The following is a 25725-nucleotide window of genomic DNA, read 5'->3' as shown; positions in this document are numbered from 1 at the left end:
ACGGTATCCCCATTTGCGGCTCTTCCTCTTTTATTGGTTTTTGCTCTGCTTCGGTCGCTGTGTCAACTCATCTGTCTGCCTCCATTCTTCCTCGCTCTACTCGCTCACTTCTGACTCGACACACACATTCACAGTTGCCAGTGCTTGGACACACGTTTTTCTAGCCGGGCCACTCTGCCTCTCCCACTGCCTCTCTCTCCTCCTGCTTTCAATCTGTTGGTCTGCTCTTACACACACACACCGCCGCTAAAACGCGCAATTGATGAGAGAGCGTAAAATTCATGCGCTTGTCGCCGCTCTCGACGCGTCGCGTCGTCTGTTGTGTGTCTCTTCTTCTTCCACTCGGCGGCTGTAACAATTTTTTCCCATTTTTCCATTCCATCTTCGCCTTTTTCTTTTTTTTTATTTACTTGTGCAATTACCAAGACGCAGAGATTTTTCCCCTCATTTCCAGCAATATCTATCGATTTCTTTGTTTCTTTTCGGCTGTAAAAAAAACTACTTTTAATTGTAATTACCGCGCGATTGTGTGAGTGAATGAGGGTGATGGGATCGGGTCGCGGGAAGAAGAAGCAACAGCCTCGCAATTGCAACCGTTGCGCTTTTGTAGTTTTCGCCATTGCGTCTTCTTCTTGCAACGGCAATTGTGCTACAATTATTATTTCGCATGTGTATCTACACTTGAATTAGCATTGTTGTTGTGCTTCTTGTTGCCCTTTTATTCGCCGTCATCTGTCATTTCGTTGCGCTTAACTATCGATAACTTGCGTCCGAAATGATTGCGTGACCAAAAACCAAACCGAAAAATAAATATCAAAAGAAAACGGGACAAAAAAAACTAGAGAGAGCAACGTGAACCGTACAAATGAACTGTAAATTGTGAGAACCTGCGATAATAAACAAGATAAAGTCAAATGGATTAGCAGCACAAAATAAGTGAAAAACGGTGAGTAATACTATTTTCAAATAAATTATTAATCTAAGTACACCTCTCCAAACGAACTCGTGAAAGTGCGAGCGATTTACAACAATGGGCAGGCAGAAAATGCTTTTTAGAAATAATTATGTATCTTCAACCGAAAACAGATACACACTTACACTCAGCGAGACACGCAGCACAGACATATAAACGAATTGAGCGAAAAGTCACAAACACAAACGCCAGCGAAATAATTTCAATCAACTCTTTTCGGCGAAGAAGAAAAAGCAGCGAAAAAACGTCACACGCCTGTTTTCTCCCTTTACACCTCGCCTCTCGCCGTCTCCTTCCCTCCCCCACTCGTTAATATGCGAATAAAGCTAAAGTTGGGGCGAGTGGGCAGTTCCACTCATTGCTTACAGTTGTTCTTGTTTTCGTTCGGGCTTCGGCGAAAAAAATAACTTACGTGACGTGCAAATGAGAAGAACAACAGGGGCAGAAATCTGAAGCAAACTATAATAAAGTTTTCCTATCTCGAACTGGGCTACAAGCAAAATAGATTGTAGGATAATGGATAATAGGTTTTATAAAATCAAATTATAAATAAAATATATAAAAAAGTATTGTGCAATTACAAAAAATTAATAACATGTGCATGTTGACCCTAGAAATCTTTTACTGTTATCAGAAGGATAATCTCTCGGTAGCAGAATCAGTAGCTATAATTTTAGTAAGGTTCAGTTCAGGCTTTTGAGGTACGCCTGTATCCAATCAAAATGAGCGACGAGCGCAACAAGAAGAGTGATGACGGGCGAGAGAACCGAACGATGGACGGAAAACCGGGCAGAGTCAGCGACAGAGACCAGCGACCATATAATATCATCCATCCCAAAACACCGAATCAAAACCGACCAAACAACGTCAGGCAGCAACAACAAGGCAAACATATGAACGACGACGACCCCAACTCACAAATACAGCACACCCAGGCCAACAAGCACACACAGATGCAGATTCAGATACACATGTACAAACAAAAGGCATCACGATATGCGAATGTGAATAAAATAGCAGGAACAACTATGCGGCGAATTTGCACGAATCATGCGAATCTCCAACTCACGCACACACAGGCACACATGCATAATACGTGTTTTGTACTTGTCGCCGTAATGTTGTCGCCGTCATTCGCCGTCTTTTCTTAGCTTCGCTTTGTTTCGCGAGTTTTCCCTTACCATCTCTCACATCTGATGACCACCCAACAGCCATTGCAAGGCGCAAATTTCTTGCCCGACTCGAAATTATTGTATTCTTCAAAGTTCACAAGCAGACTATTAGTTAACATGAGTGCAACAATATAGAAAACTTAAAACTTTTGCTAAATGTATTAAGTTGAAACATCAGCCGTTTGTGGTTTTCTTGGTCGGTCCAAGTCCTGATAATAAGGTATTCCAAACTAGCACTTGAATTATAGTCAATGGTTAGAACCTTTCTATATAAATCTAATTTATATATGTACGAATTTCCATTCCTAATATGAAACTAAGCTCATGTAAGCGATACATTATTTTTACCGTAACTTATCAAATGTGTACTTAGCTTTTTTTTTTTTTAGACTTTTTTAATCTATTCAGTATTTTGTGCCCTGCCTTCTCGGCTTATTCGCACTTTTTGTTTTGGCTGGCTCATCGCAATCTCTGTTGCCCACTCTCTTTCTATACGAAACAGTCGCTCTGTCGCTTTGTCTCTCAGTCGCTTTTCCTTTTTGTTTGTCTTTCATGCTTTTCGTCGTCGGCTACGACGCCGACAGCGCTGCCGCCAAAGGCCGGCACACGGCCCCCCACTCAACCGTCTGCCCCCTTCCCATCTACTACCGCAGCACGTGATATACTTGCTTTGCTTTTGGCTTGCTCTTTATCGTACGCTATGCTTTGCTTTTGCGTTTTTGTTTTTTCTTTGTCGACAAAATTTTTGCTCGTTTCACTTGTTGGGTTGTTTTTTTTCTCTCGTTTCTCTTTGTCGTGTGTTTTCGCCGCTCGCTCGATTTCAGCCGGCACACCGCTCTTGAGAGAGCGGCTCTCAACTCTCGCTCTTTCGGGCCTCTCCGTTTTATTGTTGCTAGATTGACAATGGGCGGCTCTATTTCCATTCGATCCGGTTTAGGTCCAGGTGCAAATTTTATAAAACTGTTTTAACTCGATAATCGGGTCAGGACTTGTGTTCTACATGTGTGTGTGCTCGGCTTCCTTTAGCTCCCTTGTTTTCGTAATTCTAGCGGGAAACATAGCGTCAGTTTTGTACTTCCAGCTCTTACCGTCTGACACTTTGCAAAACTATTCTCATCGCCACAGTTCCTCATTGCGTGTCACAGCATTCATCGATTAGGTCATAAAGATTTCCTCAGGGGTCATACAATATGATATTTGATTTGAAAAATAATCATTAAAACATTAAGACTATAAAAATGATAATTTACTTTATAGCACATGCTTATCAGTCAGCTGCTATGACAGCTGTTCAATTTATTTTTATACCAAAAATTTAGATAAGCGGAATTGAAGGCATGGCATATGGATAAAGTTCTTGGCCTCCATGCTGCAACTATCGCATTCCACTCATCTCTAACGCCAAATGCGCCTGCCATAAATGTTCCGTTACACATTCAAAAGGCGGTGACGTGTTTGTAATTTTTGCCCAACGAACTTTTGTGGGCTGTTTGTTGTTGTTGTGTGTACCTTTCGCTTGTTGCAGAGTCAGTTTTGGCGGATGGCTCTCGGCAGCAGAGCAAAGCTCTTTGGCTTTTCGGAAAACTGTGTGTGGCTTTCTGCTGTTGCTCTTCTTCTTTGGCTACAGCTGCCGCTGTTACTTTACCTATTTTATTACCATTTTTGTGTACGTGTGTGTGAGTGCGCGTTTTGCTGCTGCGCCCATCTGTCTTTGCTCTGCTTATGCTTTGCCAGCGCCCCCCACTCTACCCTACTTCTCTTTGCTTCAGCCGCTCTTTGGCTCTGTTTGGACCGCGCTAAGTGACGGACTTGGCTGCCGCTGTTGAATGTTGAATGTGGCTTTTCTTACAAAAACCAACTGTACTTTTTAGTTACTGTTAGCGCGGACCCAGCCACTTGACTTGATTGTTATTAAAGCCAATTCATTCGTTCACATACGTACATATGTATCTTCGTACATGCATACATTTCTACCACATACGTTCATATATGCATCCACCCATCTCGTTGCGAGTTTCTATTATGTGTCGACACTTTGCAAAAAATTAAGTGAAATGAAAATGGCATTTCGTATTTCATGTGTTAATTAATAGTACATTATGAACAATAATACTATGTTTTGACTAATTATACAGTTTAATACAAAATGGCAAACATTGACCTTGAGCAATTTTGTATGTGTTTTAACATGTTCGTTATTGGGCTGAGAAAAAAGCGTAATTTGCCAATACCCTTACCTACCCTGCACTGCTGCAGTCTCTTAGGACTGTGGGCCATTTGAAAAGTTAAAGCTACATTTGAAAAGTTGAAGATAAAAGAGCAGGCAAAGTCGGCCCTAAAGACGAAGCAAGAGCACAAAGCAACTGTTAAAATTGTGAGTTAACTAAATACATTTGCCCACGACAAAAGGTGAACGAACCCGAACCCTCTCCCCGTTTTTTGTGTTTTATTGTTGCTATTGCAAAATGTAAACTTGTATAGCTATTCATTCAGGTTTATTTGACTCGATTTGTGATTTGCTTTGTGAGAAATAATAGTTACATATTTGAACAGCGGCTTAAATCATTCAAGACATGTTTAGTAGAGTAGCGCTCGTACTAAATCCAATTAATTTATTTTAAGGCTATTGCACAAAAGTGGTGCGTACCAATTCCTTCTTTACTTTTTAACGAGGATTGCAACCGACGAGAAACACTTTTTTAACGGCGAAAAAAATGTGACTTAAGTGAACTCTTTTGGGGGGAAGGCAGCAGCAAAAGCAGCAGAAGCAGAGACAGACCCGGCCCAAACCCAAAGCTAATCCGCCGTTCTGGTGGTGGTGTTTTGCCGTGATGTGCTGTATTGTTGGTTTGTCGGATTGGATTGGATCGGATTGTTGGTGGTGTAGTCGTCGTCGGGTCACAAAAATGGGGCTCGCGTCCTTGTCGTTGGACACACCGAAATTTGCTTGTCTATTATCACCTTTAATCGATTTTTCGCTTATTTAAAACAAACGTACAGTTGTGCGCAGAGACACAAAGCGACATAGACGCAGACATGAACATAAACACAGACAGTGTGCCGTAGGAGAGAGGCCGGAGAGAGGCAATAAGTAAAGTATAATTTCACAATTTTTCAGATGTCTGCTTTGCTTACCCAAACGCGGACTGTGCTACACACCATCCATACATACATATGTATATTACTATTGCTTTTAGTTTATTGTTTTTGCAATTACTCTGCACGATTTGTTTGTGTAACAACGGCCACGCCAAAAAATGGGAAGAAGCGGGCAAGAAGTAAAAACTAAAGCGAAAGAAGGAAAAAATGCGACACACACACCACACTTACCACTCACTCACTGATACTGATAGATATCTGCCAGATATACACTATACAGTAAAGTCGCGCCGCACACCAACCACACAACTACCATGGAGCTGAACGGGCCTGTGCCTGTGTCTCTGTCTCTGTGTCTGTGTACATACCACTCACCTAATAATAATGGCAAGAGCTGAAACTAAATAAATAAATAGCTGAAATTGCAAAAGCAAAATGTAATTGATTACGGCAAAGTCAAAGCACCCGGAGGGCACCAACGCAAATTCGCACTGCTAGAAAAACTGACGAGCTTCTACATATTTACTGCCTGGATTTACTGGCAGGATTATTACAATTTGTGGCTACGATAAGACAAATGTGAAATACAAATGAATCATTTTTTAATACAAGATGGACCGAAAAAGTTAGTGTTTTTAGATTTTTATCCCAACTAGTTCCAATTTATTTCTTAGGGTGTAGAGGCTACGACGGCGACTGGTTAAATGATTGTCCAATAAGCGCGAACAACTCACGGCAAACCCACAAAGGGGGGGCCAGTAAAATAGTTGGTTTGGGGGGTAGGGTGGACGGCGTTAAGCCCACCGCTTAGCCCATGTCAGCCACTCCACATAAGTTTCGCCGATGATGTGCGGCGTTCGAGAGTGTGAGTGTGTGTGTTGACTAACTGCTGTAGCCCGAGCCCCTCCCTCTGCTCTCATCTTTCGCACTCGTATTTATAGCAGTACACTGAACACCGAATTTCGGTTGTCTTTCTGTCTGTCAGTCTGCCCGTCTGTGTGTGTAAGTGCATGTCTCTATGTACTCTCCGTAGTAGTTTTATCTCTATATCTTTCCACTTTCCATTTGCACACACATAAAACAGACACCACACCTTGCCACCCCAGCACTTCTCTGCCACTCCCCCTTTCGCCGCCCATTTGCATATCTTTGGTCTCTCGCAGCATCCAACAATAACAACCAGTCAGTCAACCCACCCGCAATTTTTCCTTTCCTCTCTGCGGATTTTCCACTGCTACTTTAGATTTTCGTCTATAAGCAGCCGCTGAGACAATGCGAAAAATCGATAGAGTTGCCATTGTTTTTCTCACTTTTGCCGCACCAGATTTTCACCAAAGACCCATACCCGCACTCCACCCACAACTCTCCCTATAAGAAGTGAACCATTTATTTAGTAAGCACTTTGTTTTTAACATTTAACTTAGCAAAATCAAAATATTAATTGTACAATCACCATCTGACAAAATTGCTCAACATTTTAGGGGGTTAAACTGTACGTTATATGTGCCCTTTTGTAAATTCATAAGCGTATAGCTTTTCCCCTTAAAAGTTGAAGCAACAGCAACAAATAGTGTATTTCATTCATAGATTATAAATTTACCCAATTTACTTCAAGTGCTAATTTCCATAACACTTTTTCTCTTCTCTTTACAGATCCATATCCTTTAATACTACTTATGTTACTCGAACTAAAATGAAAGATCTCTAAAAATTCGTTGACAAATTACCGTTTTTCGTGAAATCCTTAGAGAAGTTGATTGGAACTTATCATAACTAATTCGAAATCTTTCTGAAATGTTTTTTTTTTAGCTGTGAGCGAATGTGTTTCACTGCGAATATGTCAAAGGTCGGCCATGAAGTGCGCGAAACACGAAACACGAATGACTTTTACCCTATAAAAGCAACAACAAGACGTTAAATTGCACACCAGTTGTAATTAAGTTTAGTAGTTAGAACCCACAACCAACTAATATATAATCATACTCGATAAGGCGTGAGACCAGATTCACGGGGTATAAAGTGGGCATTGGGGAACGAACATCCGCACCCCTGAGAAGTGAAACTTCTCCGCACTTGTCTGGCTCTCAGTCATCGACAACCTACCTATAGGCTTTCGACATTTTGACAACGGCCACGCGCAGAAAGCAGCATCAAAATTAAGCCAATTGACGACCAAATCTGCAACGCAGCGGCGTCGTCGCGTCCTTCGACGCGTAACGGACATTTCTGTGTGCGCTGCGTTTAAAAAATCTGATGGATGGAAATGCACAAAATATGTTTCACGGAAATCATCAAGGGTGAGTGTTGTGAATCCTCGTGATTGTTAACCCTATGTTTCGGAAAATGAAGAATTTGTTACCAAGGGATATACACTCTCCTTTGTTGGCGAGTTGAAATCCAACATTTTTCTATATCCACCTTTTTTTTCTGATCCCACAGAGATCCCTATTACCGTTACGATGCGGCAGCCGCCGCAGCAGCCGCAGCCGCGGCGAATCCGCGTGCAATGGGACCGCCTGGCGGCTATCCGCCGCGCCACCGCCCCCCACATCCGTTACAGCAGCAGCCCCAATACCCATCGTACCAGCCAACGGCGGAGAATCTCTACGGGCTGGGGGCCGCCGATCACCAGGCGGCCATGGGGCTCGGCGTTGGAGTGGGAGTTGGTGCCGGAATGGGCGATCTAAGTGGTTGGGGAGCGGCGCCTTCGGTTCCTGGCCAGGCAGCGGCTTATCCCGGAGCCGGACTGGGCGCCTATGGTCATCCGCAAGCGGCTCCACCAGCGCAGCAACAGCGTCAGAGCAACGCCAGCGCATACCGTCAACATATGCCCGCCTATGGACAACAGGAGCAGCAGAAACTGGCTTCATACGGCGCGCAACAGAGCATGATGGCGGGATACGGCTCGCTGGCGCCCCAACAGCAACAGCAGCAGCAACCGCCCACACCACAGCAGCAGCAGCAAGCACAGCAGGTGCAACAGCAGGCGCAGCAACAGCAACAACAGCAGCAGCAGCAGAGTCAGCAGCAGGCTCGACTGCCGCAGCATTATCCGCAAGCTCCTGGTCAGCATCCGTTGTATCCTGGAGTGGGAGCACCCACCGTCCAGGCGGGACAACCTCCCACGCCCCAGGCATATACTCATAGTCCGTACGGAAGTCCCATGCAACACCAACCGAGCAGAGGAGCTCCCCAGCATGTGGGCTACGGGCATACAGGACTGGATCAGGCTTCTGCTTACGGACAGCATGTGCCGGGAGGAGCGCCACCGGGTCACCATTTGACGGCGCAGCAGCAGCAGGCTGCGCAGCAATTGGGTTCCCACCAGCAGCAACAGCTGCAATCGCAGCAGCAACAGCAGGCACAGCAGCAGCAACCTCACGTTTCGCTAATGCAGCAGCAGCAGTTGCCGGGTGCTGGATTGCCGCCACCGCACATGGGAATGCCTCCTAGTTACGGAAGCCACCATCAACAGCAACAGCAGCAACAACAGACCCAGCAGCAACAGCAGCAGGCAGCGCCGCCTTACATGTCCAGCAGCAAGCATCAACAGGCGGCTGCCCAGCTGAATTCCTCGCCCCAGTATCGTGCACCTTTCCCTCAGCTTTCGCCACAAATGTCGCCACGTCCTCCGACAATGTCGCCACATCCGCAAATGTCTCCGCGACCAGTTGGCGTGTCGCCGGCGAAACCACCGCCCCCTCAACAGCAGCAGCAACAAACGCAAGCGCAGCAGCCGCAACAGGTTGTAAGCAATCAGCCCAGCCAGCACAGCATTCAAGGTATGGTAGGCTTGCCTTCGCCGCGCCCACAGCCGCCCACAAGTGGAGCAGGTGGAGCGGGAGCGAAGGGTCCTGCGCCAGTGGCTGCCCCAGTAAACACATTACAGGCCCTCGAACAAATGGTGATGCCGTCACAGGCGCTCGGGCTACCACCCATGGACTACCCATCGGCATACAGGAGTGCTGTGGGTCCTAGGATGCCAGCTTCCCCTCAGCAGCAACAGCAACAACATCAGCAATGGGGTGCGGCCCATGGAGCACAGCACTTGGCGGCCCTGCAGCAGCAGCAGGCCCAACAGCAACAACAACAGCAGGTACAACAGCAGCAACAAGCACCTCCGCAGCAGCAGCAGGCGGCAATGTTGCAGGCGCAGCAGCAACATCACCAGCAGCAGTTAAGTATGTATGGTCAGACGATGGGACAGCAACAGCAGCCACAAACCGCGCAGCAACAAGTTGTGCCACCGGTGACTTCACAACCGCCAGTGGTGGCCGCCTCTCAGCAGCAGCAACAACAACAACACCAGCAGCAGTCACTCAATGATCAATTGCAGCATTCGATCAACGATATTGTTGGGGGTGGGAACAGTAGTGCAGCAACAGGAGGTGCTCAGAATCAGCACCAGCAGCAACCCCAACTGGCGGCCATGTCTTCGCCGTTGCATCAGCAAAATCTGCCCAACATGCACCATTTAATCCAACCTACAATGGAACCAACACAGCCGACGCAGCAGCAACAGCAAACGACACAACAACAGCAGCAGCAACCACAGCAACAGCAACCGCAGGCGACTTTAACATCGCCGCACCACCAGCAAATGCAGCATCAGTCCCCCATACACCAGCAGCAACAGCAACAGTCACCGCATCACCAGCAACATCTACCCAGCTACAATCAGTCGCAGCAGCAATTCGATCCGTTTGCTAACATACTAGGAGACAATCAACCACCTGCATCCCAACAGACAATGTCGCCCGCTCATGTAAGTTCGCCGGTACCCGCGCAAATGCAACAGCAGCAGCAACATCAGACCCAACAGCAGCCATCCCAACAAGTACCACAAAGCCAGCAACAACAGGTGTCGCAGCCACAACAGCAAACTCAGCAGCAACAACCCTCGACCCCATCACATCACCTGAGCAGCATCCTCAATGAAACAGCAAACTCGAATGATTCCTCCACTTTGGCAGTGGCTGCCAATGACAGCAACAACAGCAGTAGCAATAGTAGCACCAATAGCATTGTCAACAACCAGCCCACATCGGTGCACGACAGCAATTCGCAGAGCAGCATTAACAGCAGCAGCAACAACCAGCAACAGTTGCTCATGGACAACACGAATTCACACGGAGGAAATTCGGAATCGGCCCAGAATGTTGGAGTGGATGTTGGTCTTTTTGATAACAACTCTATGTCCTCAACGTCAGCAGCAGTTGCTGCCGTGGCCTCCAATGCAGCTTCTGCAGCAGCAGCACTTTTGGATAGCAATTCTCAGTCGTCGAATGCGGAGTTTGAGAAGAATCAAAGCGAAGGTGAAGGACTCGGCGTTGTAGAAGGAGTTATTGCCAATGAAACTGAGATTCCACAAGATGAGAACAGCGTTTCCAAAACTCAAGACATAACTCTAAGCACGGAATTGCCAGCAATCCAAGACGATCTGCAAGATAAGCCCACCGCTGAGATAGAACAAACTCAACTGGGACAATCTTTAGGTGATTTGTCTACATCTTTGTTGGAGGAACCTAAATTAATGGAGGAATCCGGTGAGGAAAAATCTCAATCGGCAACTGGAGTTGCACCTCCAGCAGATCCTGCTACCCCTGTTACACAACCGCCTCAGCAACAGATGCCTCCCATTGGGATGCCCATGCATCCTATTGCCCCCGGGTATGAAGGCCAGACTCAGGGACAAGGTCACATGCCGCCCATGATGCCTCCATATGGAGGAGCGCCAGGGATGTATCCACCTTATCCCATGCTGCATCAACAAGAAATTGCTGCACTGCAGCAGCAGATTCAGGAACTGTATTGCATGCCTCCCGGGCACGAGCATCAACACCAAGATAAGTTAATGCGAATGCAGGAGCGATTAAATCTTCTCACGCAGCACGAGATAAACGATCAGTGTGCTGGCGGTCCGCAGTGCTTACTGTTCCAAAACGTTCCGCCCATGTATGGACCACCAGGGAATCCTCTGCTCAACCAGCAAATGGTAGAGAGTCCTCAAGTATCCAGCACCACTGGAAGAGGACGAGGCAAGGGAGCCAACAAGCCACGCAAGCCTCGCGCCAAGAAGGGTGAAAAAGGTCAGGTGGGTCAGCAGCAAGACCTGATGGATACAAGCGGGAATGTGGCAATGGGAGCAGCAAACGCCGTTTCCAGTATCCCAACGACACAATTACCAGTGTCTGAGGATTGCGTGACTCAAGGAGCGGGAGATACCAGTGTGGTCGGTATGCTGGAGTATAGTGAAGGGATGGGTGATCTTTCTCAAGATGTGCACTCAGCCAATGAACTCGATACCTCGACTGATGGCAGTGGTAAGAAGAAGAAGCCCCGCAAGCCTAGAACACCAAAGGATCCAAATAAACCTCCACGAGATAGGACGCCGAAAGCAAAGAAGGCCAAGGATCCTAATGATCCAAACTCTACTGAGACACCAGTAGCGGGTAAAAAGCGAGCTAGTGTTAGCAAACGCAGGAAACAGTACGGAGAAGATGGAGCTGAGCAAACGGGAGAGGGTAGCGAAGTGGAAGACAACAAGCCATTGGTGCCAAAAGCAGGATCCGCTGATGGTGAAGCAGAAACCACTTCGGGAGGAACTGGAGTGGATGGAGAATCTCCAGACTACGATGACATTCCCGTCTCTAAAATTCCGCGTGCCGCCAATGAAGATGAAAAGGAAGCCGAGGCCGGCGATGAAACAGTAGACTCTGTTCCAGACTCGGCTGGTGATCCTGCATCCACACCGAGCAGAAGAGATCGCAAACGATCCACTGCAAGGAGTCGCCGCAATGCAAACTCTGAGGAGGGAGGCAGTGCTCGCAAGAACCGTGGTTCTCTCTCCGCCAAGGCACTTAAGAAGCGAAGGAATAGGGGTCGCATTGTACCTGAATCCGATGGCGAAGATGACACTCTGGACAGAACTCCGCCTCCATCGCCGCCACCAGACTCTGAATTGGATTCCAACAAGCGAAGATCTTCAAGAAACACTCAGAGAAAGAAATACATCGATGATGTTATGCTAAGGTTCTCCGATGACGAAAACTCTCTGTTAGTGGCATCTCCTGTAAAGAAGGATAAGAAGCCAACTGCGAATGCAAGCAATTCCAATGCAGGAAGTGATGTGGAAAAAACGGAACCTCAATCTGGTGCCGAGGGAGACGCTGGCCAGGAGGCAGGTGAAGAGAAATCTAATCTACCGCTGGATGAAAGCAGTCAATTGGAAGCCAGTTCGAGTACTTCTGCAGCAGCGGAGAAGGAGCGACAGACCTCTACTGATGCTGCAAGTGCATCCATGTCTTCCAAACCCAATTACGTGTACATAAACACAGGCGATGAAGACAGCATGGTGGTTCAATTAGTTTTGGCCATGCGAATGGGAAAGCGGGAACTTATTCCGGACAAACCCAAAGAAAAAGCACCCGAACCTAAAAAGGATGACGAGAAATCTGAATCTGATGAAGCAACACCTGATAAACTTGAGGGAGATGAAAAACCCAAGGCTGAGGATGAACCCAAGAAAGATTCAATCGACACCGAGGGAAAGCAATCAGAATCCTCCGAAATGGAAGTGGACAGTAAGGAAGCAGAGCCTGATGCTTCTAAGAAATCTGATGAAGACCATAAGGACGAAGACAAAATGGAAGTAGATGATGAAGCTGAAAAATCAGATAAAGAAAGTAAACCAGAAGAACAATCTGAAACAGTGAAACCTGAGGAAAAATCTGAAGCCACTGAGGAAGACAAATCCTCCAATGTTTCAACAGGTGACCAAGATAAGGAAGCTGAGACTGTCCAGGAGAAAATGGATGTTGATGAAAAGGCAGATGATGAAAAGTCACCTCCATCGAAAGCAGAGGAATCTGACGAGAAATCCATTGATGACGCCAAACCCGAAGAGGCTACTACAGAAAAGGATAAGGAAAGTTTAGAAAGTGAAGGCGAAAAGGAGAGCGTCAAGGAGGGAGAAGAATCCGTTACGGAGAAGGAAGAGAAATCAGAAGCTGATACGGAAAATAAACCAGAGCCCGTCTTTATCGATGTGGAGGAGTACTTTGTGAAATATCGCAATTTCAGTTACTTACATTGCGAGTGGCGAACGGAAGAGGAACTACTAAAGGGTGATCGTCGCGTAGCTGCCAAGATTCGTCGCTTTCAGCAAAAGCAGTCTCAGCAGTTAAATATATTTGAGAATATCGAAGACGAGCCCTTCAACCAGGACTTTACTGAAGTGGATAGAGTGTTGGACATGTCAGTTCATACAGACGAAACCAGTGGAGAGACTACGAAGCACTACCTGGTCAAGTGGAAGTCACTTCCCTATGAGGATTGCACTTGGGAGCTTGAAGAAGATGTAGATAACGACAAAATAGAGCAGTACCTGCGATTTAACAAAATCCCTCAAAGGAGCGAGTGGAAGTCTAAGAAACGTCCGCATCCAGAATTGTGGAAAAAGCTGGAGAAGACCCCCGTCTATAAGGGAGGAAATAGCCTGAGACCCTATCAACTTGAGGGTCTTAACTGGTTAAAGTTTTCTTGGTACAACACCCACAACTGCATCCTCGCTGACGAAATGGGTCTTGGAAAAACTATTCAAAGTTTGACATTTGTGCACTCTGTATATGAGTACGGAATCAGAGGACCTTTCTTGGTAATAGCTCCTCTTTCTACAATTCCAAACTGGCAACGAGAGTTCGAGGGCTGGACCGATATGAATGTGGTTGTTTATCACGGCTCGGTGACAAGTAAACAAATGATACAGGACTATGAATATTACTATAAGACAGAAAGTGGAAAGGTATTAAAGGAACCCATCAAGTTTAACGTTTTGATTACCACTTTTGAGATGATTGTGACGGACTACATGGACTTAAAAGCGTTTAACTGGCGCCTTTGTGTGATTGATGAAGCACATCGTCTTAAGAATAGAAATTGCAAGCTCCTTGAAGGTCTGCGGCAGCTGAATTTGGAACACCGAGTATTGCTCTCGGGAACTCCCCTACAAAACAACATCAGCGAGCTGTTCTCGCTGTTAAACTTCCTGGAACCCTCGCAGTTCTCCTCACAGGAAGAGTTCATGTCTGAGTTTGGAAGTCTGCGCACTGAAGAAGAGGTCAATAAACTGCAAGCTCTACTAAAACCAATGATGCTACGTCGTCTAAAAGACGATGTGGAGAAAAGTTTGGCGCCCAAGGAAGAAACCATTATCGAAGTGGAGCTAACTAACATACAAAAGAAATACTATCGAGGTATTCTGGAACAAAACTTTAGTTTCCTGAAAAAGGGGACCACTTCTGCTAATATCCCAAACCTTATGAACACCATGATGGAGTTGAGGAAGTGCTGCATACACCCTTATCTCTTGAATGGAGCGGAGGAACAAATCCAATATGATTTCAAGTCACAGCATGGCGAAGATCCTGAGTCCTATTATAAAAATCTGATTCTCTCCGCTGGTAAAATGGTTTTGATTGATAAATTGCTACCCAAACTGAAAGCAAACGGCCATCGCGTTCTTATATTCAGTCAGATGGTACGTTGTTTGGATATCCTTGAAGATTATCTGGTGTACAGAAAGTACCCCTTTGAGCGAATCGATGGGCGCATTCGCGGTAATCTCCGCCAGGAGGCCATCGATCGTTACTCCAAGCCAGGCTCCGATCGTTTTGTATTTCTTCTCTGCACCAAAGCTGGAGGATTGGGCATTAATTTAACAGCTGCCGATACTGTCATCATTTACGATTCGGATTGGAATCCACAAAACGATTTGCAGGCTCAGGCCCGATGCCATCGTATTGGCCAAAGAAAGATGGTAAAGATTTACCGATTGCTCTGCAGGAATACCTATGAGCGTGAAATGTTCGACAAGGCCTCAATGAAACTAGGATTGGACAAGGCTGTATTGCAGTCGATGAACACCCAAGGATCTAAGGATGGCAATAACAAGCAGCTGTCCAAAAAGGAAATCGAAGATCTCTTAAAAAAGGGTGCTTACGGGGCCGTCATGGATGACGACAATGCTGGTGACAAGTTTTGCGAAGAGGACATCGATTCAATCCTCAAGCGACGCACTCAAGTCATCACAATGGAATCGGAGAAGGGTTCGACCTTCTCAAAGGCTTCATTTGCTGCCTCCGGTAACCGGTCGGATATTACCATAGATGATCCTGACTTTTGGACCAAGTGGGCCAAAAAGGTTGACATTGATCCCGATGCTTGCGAAAGAGATGAAACGGAGGATTTGGTTTTGTCCGAGCCCAGAAGACGCACCCAAATCAAACGCTACGGCCACGAGGATGTGATGGAAATCAATTCCGAGGATTCTTCCAATGAGAATAGTGACGAAGAGGGAGGAATAGGTAAGGCTGAAAAATATAGCATTCTTATGCAAACCATTTTAATCATTTGAATCCAATTAGGTCTCCGTTCCCGTCGCCGCAAGGAGAAACGAGATCGTGCTCGCGAAAAGAAGGGCAACGATGAATACATTCCACGAGAACGGGATGCCTTGGCTGCTTTGGGCTTGGAGGAAATTCAATACGGTAACTGGGCCAAGTCCGAGTGCTTCAAAGTGGAGAAGGGACTGCTTTCCTTTGGGTAAGTGCAACGAGTTAAAACGCCACAAGTTAATTCTCTTCCAGCCGATTTCGCCGACGTATGGCATTGTTTAGCTTCATGTTGAGGATGTAGATCTTCCGCTGCAGCATCTTTTCCTCCTTTTCAAGGACGTGGGCTTCTTCCTTTCGCTCGATATACTCGCTTACACTGGGGGCCTCGTAGTCCTGGAGCTGTGCTTTCAACTCATCCAGAGTCACGTAGTCTTTGGTGTTGTGCAATTGAACTGCGGCCACCTCCTTTTCCAGTTTCTGAATGGCTCGCGTGACTTCATCCGTTCTATTCAGAACAGAGCGCATTTCAGTTTCCAAGTTCATCATAGCCTGTTTTTCCTCCGTCATGGCCAAGGACGTTTTTCCTGTGACTCCTTTGAGTCCCGCCATGTGGATGTTTTTTTCTTCCAACTGATTCACCAGCTCGGTTCTCTTTATAATAAGCTTTTCAAAATCTACAGCCGTCAGGATACCACTCAGGTCTGACTTGGTTATGAGATCCGCCCGATGCTGCTGACAAGTTTCTTGAAGCGATACTATGGTTAGCTTCATCGTTCCCAGCAAAGCGCGTGCATTCTTAAACCAATTCGTGGTGAACTTACGCAATTTCCGTTCAATCTGCCGCTCGGTTGCAGACTCCAGAAAAGCCACATCGTTCTCATCTCGTAAAAAGTGAAGCATAAAGTTGTTCTCCGTCTCAATGGTTTCCTCACTTCGAAAGCGCAGCTCTTCTATCTTGGCTCTTAACTGTTTCACTTCGGTCATGGCTATAAAATAAAGGGTAAGAGTTTTGACAGCGAGGTCTAAAATACAACTAAATCACCATTTCTTTCAATATCTGCGACCCGCTTCTCCACCTCAGCAGCTCTTTTCTCTGCCATTTCAGCTTTGGCCTTAAAGTTGAGTTTGTAGTCCATTCCACGTCGCTTTTCTGGAGCAGATATGCCACTTATGGATACTAGCTGATTCACCGACATGGGTATCGAGCGCTTGGAGCTCGAGTGCCGGCTATTTACGCCATGACTTCCCTGCGCCGATCCTCGCTTTGTTTGCAACTTTCTAAGAATGGAAGTACGGCGCTGCCTCAATCCCAACAACAACTTGGGATCGTTCTTCTCGAGAAATTCGACCATTATGTGGTTCTCCAGCCTTAAAGTAGCCACATCATTATGCACTTGCTCTATGGTGTGGAGCATGTCGATGGCGTCCAAACTGGACAATCGCATTTGACGCTCTTCTTCCGTAAAGTGGCGAAAATCCTCCAGATAGAACTTGTAGATAATAGCCACGACGTCCAAGTCCTGCGGCGCCGCATATTCGAATACGTGAAGTTTGCTTGGATGCGACTTCACGGAGCGTCTGCTCTGCGTATCGGTTTTAATGCTGTGTGCTGACGTGCTCATCGTGAGGCCTGTAATGCTATGGAATAATTTGAAGTTCCCTTGTTTGTTTGAAATGTATATATTTTGACCGGTTTTGTAGTTATAAAAGAAAAGTAAATAATAACTAGATTGGTAACATACATCAGCTTTAATATATTTCTGTTCCTTCGTTATATTTTACAATCAGAAAATAACTCATTGGTAAAACTTTTTGTTCTTGCAGCTGGGGCCGGTGGTCGGAACTTTTGGAGCTAGGCCAATTCAAACGAGGTTGGCGTGATGTAGACGTCGAGGATTGTGCTCGCATCATTGTAAGTGAAATACGCCAAACTCAAACCAAAACAAAAAAATATACTTAGGTGAACAAAAAATGATGACCAACCATGCTAATATTGAGAAAACTATAGGTTTTCGCTGAGTAAAAACTAACTTCTCAACCTGCTGAACCCATAAGAATGTCTGAAAGTTTATACAATGCCATCTAGAAATACAATAACATTAATTTTGTTCTGTTCCCGCAGCTCCTTTACTGCCTGCAGGTATACAAGGGAGACGAGAAGATCAAGACGTTCATCTGGGACTTGATAACACCAACGGAGGACGGAGAGGTGCAGAAGATTAGCAGGGATCATAGTGGCCTACACAACTTGGTGCCACGAGGTAGGAATGCCAAAGGTATGGTAAAAGATACATTTACGCACACTCCAACTTCTGCACGGACGTAGAGAGTTATAAAAAGCAATACAAAGAAATTTAAACGAAACGATCTACCAGAAAAAATTAGCAAACACGTTTTGTACAAAAATTCCTTTACGCTATCTGTACTGGGCTCTGGATTTCCTACATCATTTTAATTGCGATCTTCCACTTATTGTATCCGTAAATGTCAGATACTGAAAGTAAGAAAAAAACTTAATTTGTGTACTGTCTAATGGCCTCTTCTGTGCTTCCTCCGTAATAACTTACTTTAATATCGGGTCAAATTACCCAACAAAGACTTTAAACAGGACCAGAACAGAGACTTATATTATTGACCCAAGTACGCGACGCGACGAAGAGAAGTGTGTGTATGTTTTGTTGCCATGCAAATGTATGCCTTTTACTATATCAAACCTTTTACTTTGATGTACATTATAAATAACATTTTACTCACATACCCATTAAAATTCATATTAACAGTGTATATTGTAAATAAATTATCCTAAACTATTTTCTTTGGAGCTTTACTAATTATTTATTATTTGCTATTATTGAGATCCTAGATGTGTTAGCTAAAATGTAACTTCCTAGGAAAAATACATAATATCTCAAGTTTAAAACAATTTAATTTTTAATATCTGTTTTTTTTTTTAAATCATAAATACGAGTCGAAGGTGTTTTATAGCTTATCTCACTTTTATATATAGGCAATGTAATAAATTATAGCCAATTGTATTAAGTACTCCCTGTAAATTCATTTGCATCTTACTTTCACGCTACTCAGGACTTAGTTGCCCTTCAGATTAGTAAATATTTCAGTCTGAAGGCGGCTAAGAGAAGTATGAACATACTAATGTGTTAAATTATTTTCGCTTTACAGGTCGCAACGGTGGAAAGTCAAACAAGGAATCCACGGGAATGTCTACTCCCGCTCCGGGCTCCGCATCCGGAAGCAATAGTGGAAACACGACTCCGGCTCACAAGTCCAGTGCACTGGATGGGTCCGATAAGGATGGCGGCGGCATAAATGCCAGCGCCGTGGCCGCGGCGGTCACCAGCATTCACGATCCAAATCACTGGAGCAAGAAGGAAAAGTACGATGCTGATGCGTACTTGGAAGGCGCCTACAAAAAGCATTTGGGCAGACACGCCAATAAGTGAGTCGTGTGGAATCGAACTTGTTATAAGCTATTCCCAAATTTGAGATGGACTTTTACTAACAAATTCTTTTGCTCTCTCCTTTATTTTCATACATTTTGTTTATTTATCGTGAATATTTGCAGGGTTTTGCTGCGCGTGCGGATGCTCTATTATATTCAACATGAGGTCATAGGCGACTTCGTTCAGCAGATAAAGGACAACACGCCTATCAGGTAGGCGTGGCACTCGGAGTCACCTGCTAAACACTTGGCATTCATTAATCATTTTGTTTGTTTGTTTGTTGTTGTTGTTGTTGATTGAATGATTGACTGACTGATTACCAAAAAGTGTTCATTATTTTGTACTTAGTTTAACCTTTTGTTATGGATACTTTATAACATTTTAACTAATGCCAATTTGTTTTTTTAATTATTGTAAACTTTTTTTTGTATAAAACCTTGTGTCTGCTGATTAAAGCAATAATCAGCTGGCTTATGAGGGTTCAGGTGGAATGCAATTTCTCATTTATTCGCTATGTATCTATCTCTATACTGCAACTCTCTTCGTATTTTCGATTGCTTGTCCCTAAAAATGTTAACACTGTACATCTATATACACGATTCTGCTCATTTGTAACCACAACATTTAAATTCTGTATTTTGCCAACTAATCTTCGGCGTTCGAATCTTCTTCTATCGCTGTGTTTTGTGTTTCTTCGATTCGTTTACCTTAAAAACCTTAAAAATACCTAATTGACTTCATTGCGATATCTATACGTATATTATATATAACCACCAAAAACTGCAGCAGTACGAAAGCCAAGAAGCAGTTGTCACTGAATCTGAATTTGGAAAGGTAATATCCCCATATATTCCTCAACCACCGATATCGATCGCCATCGCTCGTAGCCCTCGCTTGCACGCACGCTGTATTCCGCTTTTAAGAAGAAAGCTGGCGAATAGGGAAATTCACGCTACTCAACATCTTTATTAACCTCCATACGTGCAGTCGTCATTATAAAATAAAAAAACAAAAAACTGCCAAGTTTACATGCAATTCACTGTTAATTTATTTTTTTTTTAATGCGATTACCAAATTCAAAAAACAACGCAATCAAGAAGCTCGACTAACCTTTTTAATTTTTCTTTGTATGATTCTGCATTTTGTAGTGGTAAATCTGTAGTACAAATTGGCAATTAACAATGTTCAAACTTTAACTTTATTTCCCTTGATGGTATCTCATTTTTTTATTTTTGTTTTATTTAACATCACACCAAAAATTGTTGAACCGAAAAAATTGAATTTTTACTAAACAACGCATTTCTTTTTTCGCGCATCTCTCAACTCCCCCAATCCACCAAACACATTTGAATGTTATCGAATGTACTCATCGACCGATACGATCATATGTAGCGAACTCCCCATTCGCCCGCCGCCAACGCCAGATCAAGTGCCATCTTCATGGTGGAATCCCATTTGTTGTGATAAGAGCCTGTTGGTGGGAACCTACAAGCATGGCTGTGAAATGTATCGTCAAATGCGCGCCGATCCCAATCTGTGCTTTGTCACCCATGTGGGCGCCGGTGCGGCCGGTGACGATCTCGCTGTCACGAATTTGCCGATGTAAGTCTTCAAATCGAACAAAAAATCAATTCTAAATTAATTCGGTGTGTTCCAAGGAATCTCTATCTTAACGCGTACTTCCACATCCACGTTACATTAATATTCATGATAACTAATTACCGCTTTAACAGCGAAAGCTACGGAAAAATATTTGATAAATGATATAGAGGTTTTTTGAACACGCCGGATAGAAGAAAAAACAAATGAAAAGTGTTATTACCCATACATAAACGCCATTGAGTAATTCACATACATCATCACACAAAAGTACTAAACTGAAAAAAAGACACTTCAAAACAGATGACAATCTGGATACTAAAAGGAGCAGGCAGGATATGCTTTAACTCATTTGCATTCCCATTCCCCACGTGCACATGCATTCATCTGAAAATCTTGGTATTGAAATGCGCTTACAATATTTTTTTCAGCTATTAGCTAATATAATAATAAATTGAAGATTAAAGTTTGGTAGACCGTGCTAGATGTCTAATAAATGTTAGGGTCATAAATCATGATAATTATTTTGTTGAACTTTTAAAACCTTCATATAGGGTAGATTTAATCCTAATTATTCAAATTAAAAAACAAAGTATTTTCCAACCCAGTTAAAATAATTGTACTTGTGGATCGAATTCTCGCCGTGTAAGTTCATTATAGGGTATAAACAAAAAAGTCTCAGATAGAATAGCTTACGGGGCTTCCATTAACGCGCACATTGAATGCATTGATCCATTGACATTGCGCTGAATGTGTGTGTGTGCGTGTGTTTTGTGAATTTTCTCTCAGTGTAGTATACACGTTTTAACTGCGTTGGGCATGGCCTGCATCCGATATCATATCTGTGCATTCCAGTAAACCGCTACTAACTTTCCAACCTATTTTCTGGAACCACAGAAACGAGGACGATGCAAATTCGAAGCACGATGATGGCGACGAGGTGGACGACGACGGCACTACTACGACCAAAGACTCTGACTCTACCAAACTCACCGGTGGCGATAACAAGGACTCGCTTCTCGACCCGGAGCGCCCCAGTTCGTCTGGTAAGAGCAGCAGTGAAAATGGCAACGGCGGCAACGACAAAACGGAAAGCGAAAAAGATGCCACACCCGTTACCGAATCCTCATCCAAATCCGAAGTCTTGCCGGGCAAGGGCAGCGATCTCGATGTGCCGGTTGCCCAGCAGAACGCATCATCAGCAACTCCTAAATCGGCCAATCAGACATCAGATCCCAAAATGAATAAAAATGACGCGCAAGTCTCAGCCTCTGTTTCCTGCGATCCGGTCGACTCTAGTTCGGCGGAGGCGTCAGGAAAAGTTCAGGGAACGGGGGCCAAGACTGGCGATGCCGGCGAATTGGACATCGAATCGGATAACAAAGAAAAAGAAAACGAAAAGGAAACCAAGGAGTCAACTGCTGATGCTCCTGCTGCGGAAGCCAAAAAAGATAGCGCTGCCATTGCCCGAGCTGAAGGCGATAAAACGGAATCATGCCTTAACAATGCTACCACAAACATCTCCACCACCACCACCACTACTACTACTACCATTACCAATACCACCACCACCACCAATAATCCATCATCCAAAGCGGCTAACTCTAACAACACCACCGACCATGCTAACTCCAACTCACATTTAGGCTTGGACGAGGAGGAGAGCGTCGCCGGCAGCTATCCGCCAACCGTGGCAGCCGTCGAGGACGCCACTACTATGTGGCCATCTATGCAGGACCTCAACACGCGTCTCCGCCGTGTGATCACCGCCTATCAAAGAAATTACAAGAAGGAGGAACTCAAACTGCAACAGAAGGCCAAGGTAAGTCCAATGCCCTTTATCACTTACCAACCCTTTTCATCCTATCATCTCCTCACTCTCTTCGTTGCCACTGCATTATTTTCCTGTTACTCGCCGAGTAAAAGGGTATTCTAAATTCGTTGAAAAGTATCGAACCTGCAAGGTTCGTCTGTCTTTCCGTGTTACGCACTCCCACTACCTGATTAACAGGTATCTAATAGTCGAGAACTCGACTATAACGTTCTCTTTAAATTAAATCCATTAATTAGTGATTATGAAAAATATAAAACTGTCTGTTGCCTAACCCAAATGACAATTAAATAATGTTTAATTTTTTGTTCTACGTTTCATGATTATGTTGTAGTGTCCAATGTTAGAAATATGTAGTTTTGTTGCTTAGCTGTTGGCTGTAGTTAGTTGCGAACCGTGCACCGTAGTTAGCGTACAGAACGGACAGTGGACACAGACTTGGACAAAGCAACGGTTCCAAAATGCAACCGAATTCGAACCATCCAAAGCATCAAAAGCTAAAAATACAAGAAATTCATTAACTAAAGCAGCCAACAGCTGATTAACAACATTATATAAAACGCTGACAGAGGATTGCACTTAATTTCTTTACCATCAAGATCATCTCAATAAAATCATTCTCAGCCACTACCCTGTCTCCGTGACATGTTTTCTGATCCTTTTGCTGAATTCGCAACCTTACCAACTCCACCAACTCTCTCTTTGTGATTGTCACATTTGTCCCACAGCTCCAGGCATTGGTTTCATCGACACCCCCACTGTCGGTGCCCACAACTCCCACCCTTCAGTCTATGCAAATGCAGCTTCAGAGCGGCTCCGGCGGCAGTGGCTCCGGACTAGGATCCTCTGGTCAGCACGATGCCAGTGGCCGGAATCTTCAGGCGTTGATGCAATCGCAGGGGGCCAGCACATCCGCAGCAGCGGCCGCCGCCGCCTCAGGTGCTGGAGGATCCTGTAGTGGATCCGGCCAGGTGGGCATGGGCGGAGCGGGAGTCATGCCAGCTATGCCAACCGCCGCCGACATAAGCCTGATGCTTAGCATACTCAACACCACAGATGTCAACCAGCTGGCCAACTTGGACATCAATAAATTGGCCATGTACCTGGTCAGCATGAACAATGTACGTTAGTGATGAGTACCTCCTCTCTATATAAAAAAATTATATATTATAACCAGCTACACTACCATTCCGAACAATCATCCCGTTGCCCTTTTAAGCAACCCCCACTCAAGAGCCCGAGTATTCAATCAATCCTCAACTGCCACTCTGTGGCCGGTGGGCGAAGCAAAAACAGAAAAGCCACCCTTTGAGGCTCTAATAGACCATGAACACTTTAATAAACTCCCTCAATCCGAAACCAAAATGAAAAAAAACACTGACAAAAAGCACGCCACTACACAAAACTCTACTAAAGCTCACACTTACTTGCATATCCTAACTAACCTGCATGAGTTCTAAACTATCAAACTAGTATAACCAAAACCAAACATTTTGTCTAACCCATTATTAAGTACTATGCGTTATATTTTTAAGGGATATATGTTGCGGTACTGTCGTAATCGAAGAATTTGGTTTTTGATTTTTAAGGTAATTACTATTAAGAAATGATTTGATGCGGCAGTGGTTCCTAACAGCAGAGCCAGGTTCTTACGAAGAGCGTTTATCTAAATTTTGATTTAGATTCCCATTTTTCCCATTGTCCACATTGTCACTTTGAAAAAAGCAAAAGAAAATAGCACATGAAATCTGCCTAAAGGACGAAGTCAATACCCATCCCGCAGTTTTGGAGGAGAACATTTTGTTAGCTCGCCGTGCGGCTATGTATCCTTCCTTTTATGTGTGTGTGTGTGTGCGTGGTCTTACCGAACGAAGAGTTAAAAGCGAGCGACAACAAAGCGCAAAAGAGACAGCGACAGAGCTGAGAAACGACAGCAAATACACTTATGCCTAATTTATGCAAAATAAAAGAAATACATACACTCCAATTTGAACCCGAAATGCGGTGCACACGATGCTCAGATGGTCGGTCCTCTCGTTGGATCCCCTGTCCTCTTTTCTCATCGCATTTTATCTCATCTCGCGAATGGGAATGGGAATGGGCATGCGAATGAGCGACCAAAACGGAGGAAATGTCAAACCACTTTGCACACCCGGCGGCAGAAACAAAAACAGCAACACACCGAACTCCTTCTCAAATCCACTGTCTAGTACAAAACCGTTGCTTTCGATTCCTTGCCTCTGCCTCTGCCTCGCCTTCTGCTGCCCCTTGAGGTGGCAGCAACAACAACAGCAACAGCAGATACACGGCAACACAGTGGAACCCGCAACGTGTTGGCCACAAGGGATGGGGCGATATATGGGAAATGGCAAAGCGCCGAAGTCAATTGTATGAGCTGACTCTTCGATTCGCAGCAATCCCACTGTAATGGTAGCCGATAGAGATGCGCCAAATGCGAACGGATTTTGGTATTTCAAATTCACTTATTTATGAATATCCAAGTAGTTCCAAGCTCGACTTGAATATACTGTGCTTCAATGCAGACTCGGGGGGAAATACCGCTTACGACTGGTCATCGCTGAATGGGCGACGCTGCCCCATTATCAAAAGCAGAGAGGCGGCGGTAAAGGCACCGCGCCATCAATCAAACCTACAACAACAGCAACAACAACATAAGCACCAGGAGCCAAACATTCCGTTGAAGGAGGGGGACGGAGGAAGCGGCGGCAGCAAGAAGAGCAAAGCCAAGTGGTTGTTGCTGCCGTTACCGATGTTGTTGTATTGACGAACTGGAGTTCTTTGGTGACGATGGTTGCTGCGGCTGCCGCGACGTAAGCAGCGGCGTTGGTGGACTACTTGGTTTTATTGCTGCTCTTGTTGTTGTTGCTGTAGTTGTTGTTGGGCATTCGATATCATCGGGTGGTTTTGGTCTTGGTTTTGGTTTTGCTGCCTAGCTACGTTGGCTGTACTTGCGCTGCTGCCGCCTTGCTGTATTGTATGTATTAGTTTTCCATGCGAGAGTGCCACACTCTCTATCTCTGTCCCGCTCCCTAGATGTCTGCAACGTGTGTTGTGTTTGTAATTTTACATTTTCTGGATTTATCCAATGTATAATTTTTTCCTTTCGTGTGCGCCCACCCAAATGTCTGGGGGTGGCTGGTGCTGCTGCTGCTTCCGCTCCTTTCGTTCCTGCTGC

General features: G+C 44.8%; 2 protein-coding genes across 10 annotated transcripts in view; one reads left to right on the top strand and one right to left on the bottom strand.

Annotated features, from left to right (window-relative positions):
* LOC120443883 (chromodomain-helicase-DNA-binding protein 7) overlaps nucleotides 1-25725 on the top strand; it is a 40821-nt gene that overhangs the window by 1341 nt on the left and 13755 nt on the right. Inside the window, exons 2-12 of one of the 9 annotated variants that reach the window (XM_039623298.2) lie at nucleotides 7054-7541; nucleotides 7684-15608; nucleotides 15669-15846; nucleotides 17463-17550; nucleotides 17761-17899; nucleotides 18819-19095; nucleotides 19222-19311; nucleotides 20492-20701; nucleotides 21596-21744; nucleotides 22345-22520; nucleotides 23258-23650. In XM_039623298.2, coding sequence (XP_039479232.1) covers nucleotides 7498-7541; nucleotides 7684-15608; nucleotides 15669-15846; nucleotides 17463-17550; nucleotides 17761-17899; nucleotides 18819-19095; nucleotides 19222-19311; nucleotides 20492-20701; nucleotides 21596-21744; nucleotides 22345-22520; nucleotides 23258-23650 — 9669 coding nt within the window. In that variant the 5' untranslated portion in view covers nucleotides 7054-7497. Of the gene's footprint in view, nucleotides 1-7053; nucleotides 7542-7683; nucleotides 15609-15668; nucleotides 15847-17462; nucleotides 17551-17760; nucleotides 17915-18818; nucleotides 19096-19221; nucleotides 19312-19885; nucleotides 20049-20491; nucleotides 20702-21595; nucleotides 22521-23257; nucleotides 23651-25725 lie in introns of those variants that run through there. The other 8 variants (XM_039623297.2, XM_039623294.2, XM_039623292.2 and 5 more) reach the window with 8 other exon arrangements.
* LOC120443884 lies at nucleotides 15630-17338 on the bottom strand. Its single transcript, XM_039623303.1, has 2 exons — nucleotides 16681-17338; nucleotides 15630-16624 (listed from the first exon to the last, which is right to left on the bottom strand). The coding sequence occupies exons 1-2, from the start codon at nucleotides 17258-17260 to the stop codon at nucleotides 15876-15878; spliced, it is 1329 nt and encodes a 442-aa protein (XP_039479237.1). The 5' UTR covers nucleotides 17261-17338; the 3' UTR covers nucleotides 15630-15875.

Source organism: Drosophila santomea, chromosome 2L, assembly GCF_016746245.2.
Source record: "Drosophila santomea strain STO CAGO 1482 chromosome 2L, Prin_Dsan_1.1, whole genome shotgun sequence".
In the NCBI taxonomy this organism is placed as follows: domain Eukaryota; kingdom Metazoa; phylum Arthropoda; class Insecta; order Diptera; family Drosophilidae; genus Drosophila; species Drosophila santomea.
Note: the sequence above shows the minus strand (reverse complement) of the source record. Positions and strands in the feature narration are given on the sequence as shown.

What these genes read in the sequence shown, in the direction of transcription:
- LOC120443884 (XM_039623303.1), bottom strand. Translation starts at nt 17,260, where the DNA reads ATGAGCACGTCAGCACACAGCATTAAAACCGATACGCAGAGCAGACGC. An exon ending in CGCAGATATTGAAAGAAATG is followed by an intron (nt 16,625 to 16,680) that starts GTGATTTAGTTG and finishes TTTATTTTATAG; the next exon opens with CCATGACCGAAGTGAAACAG.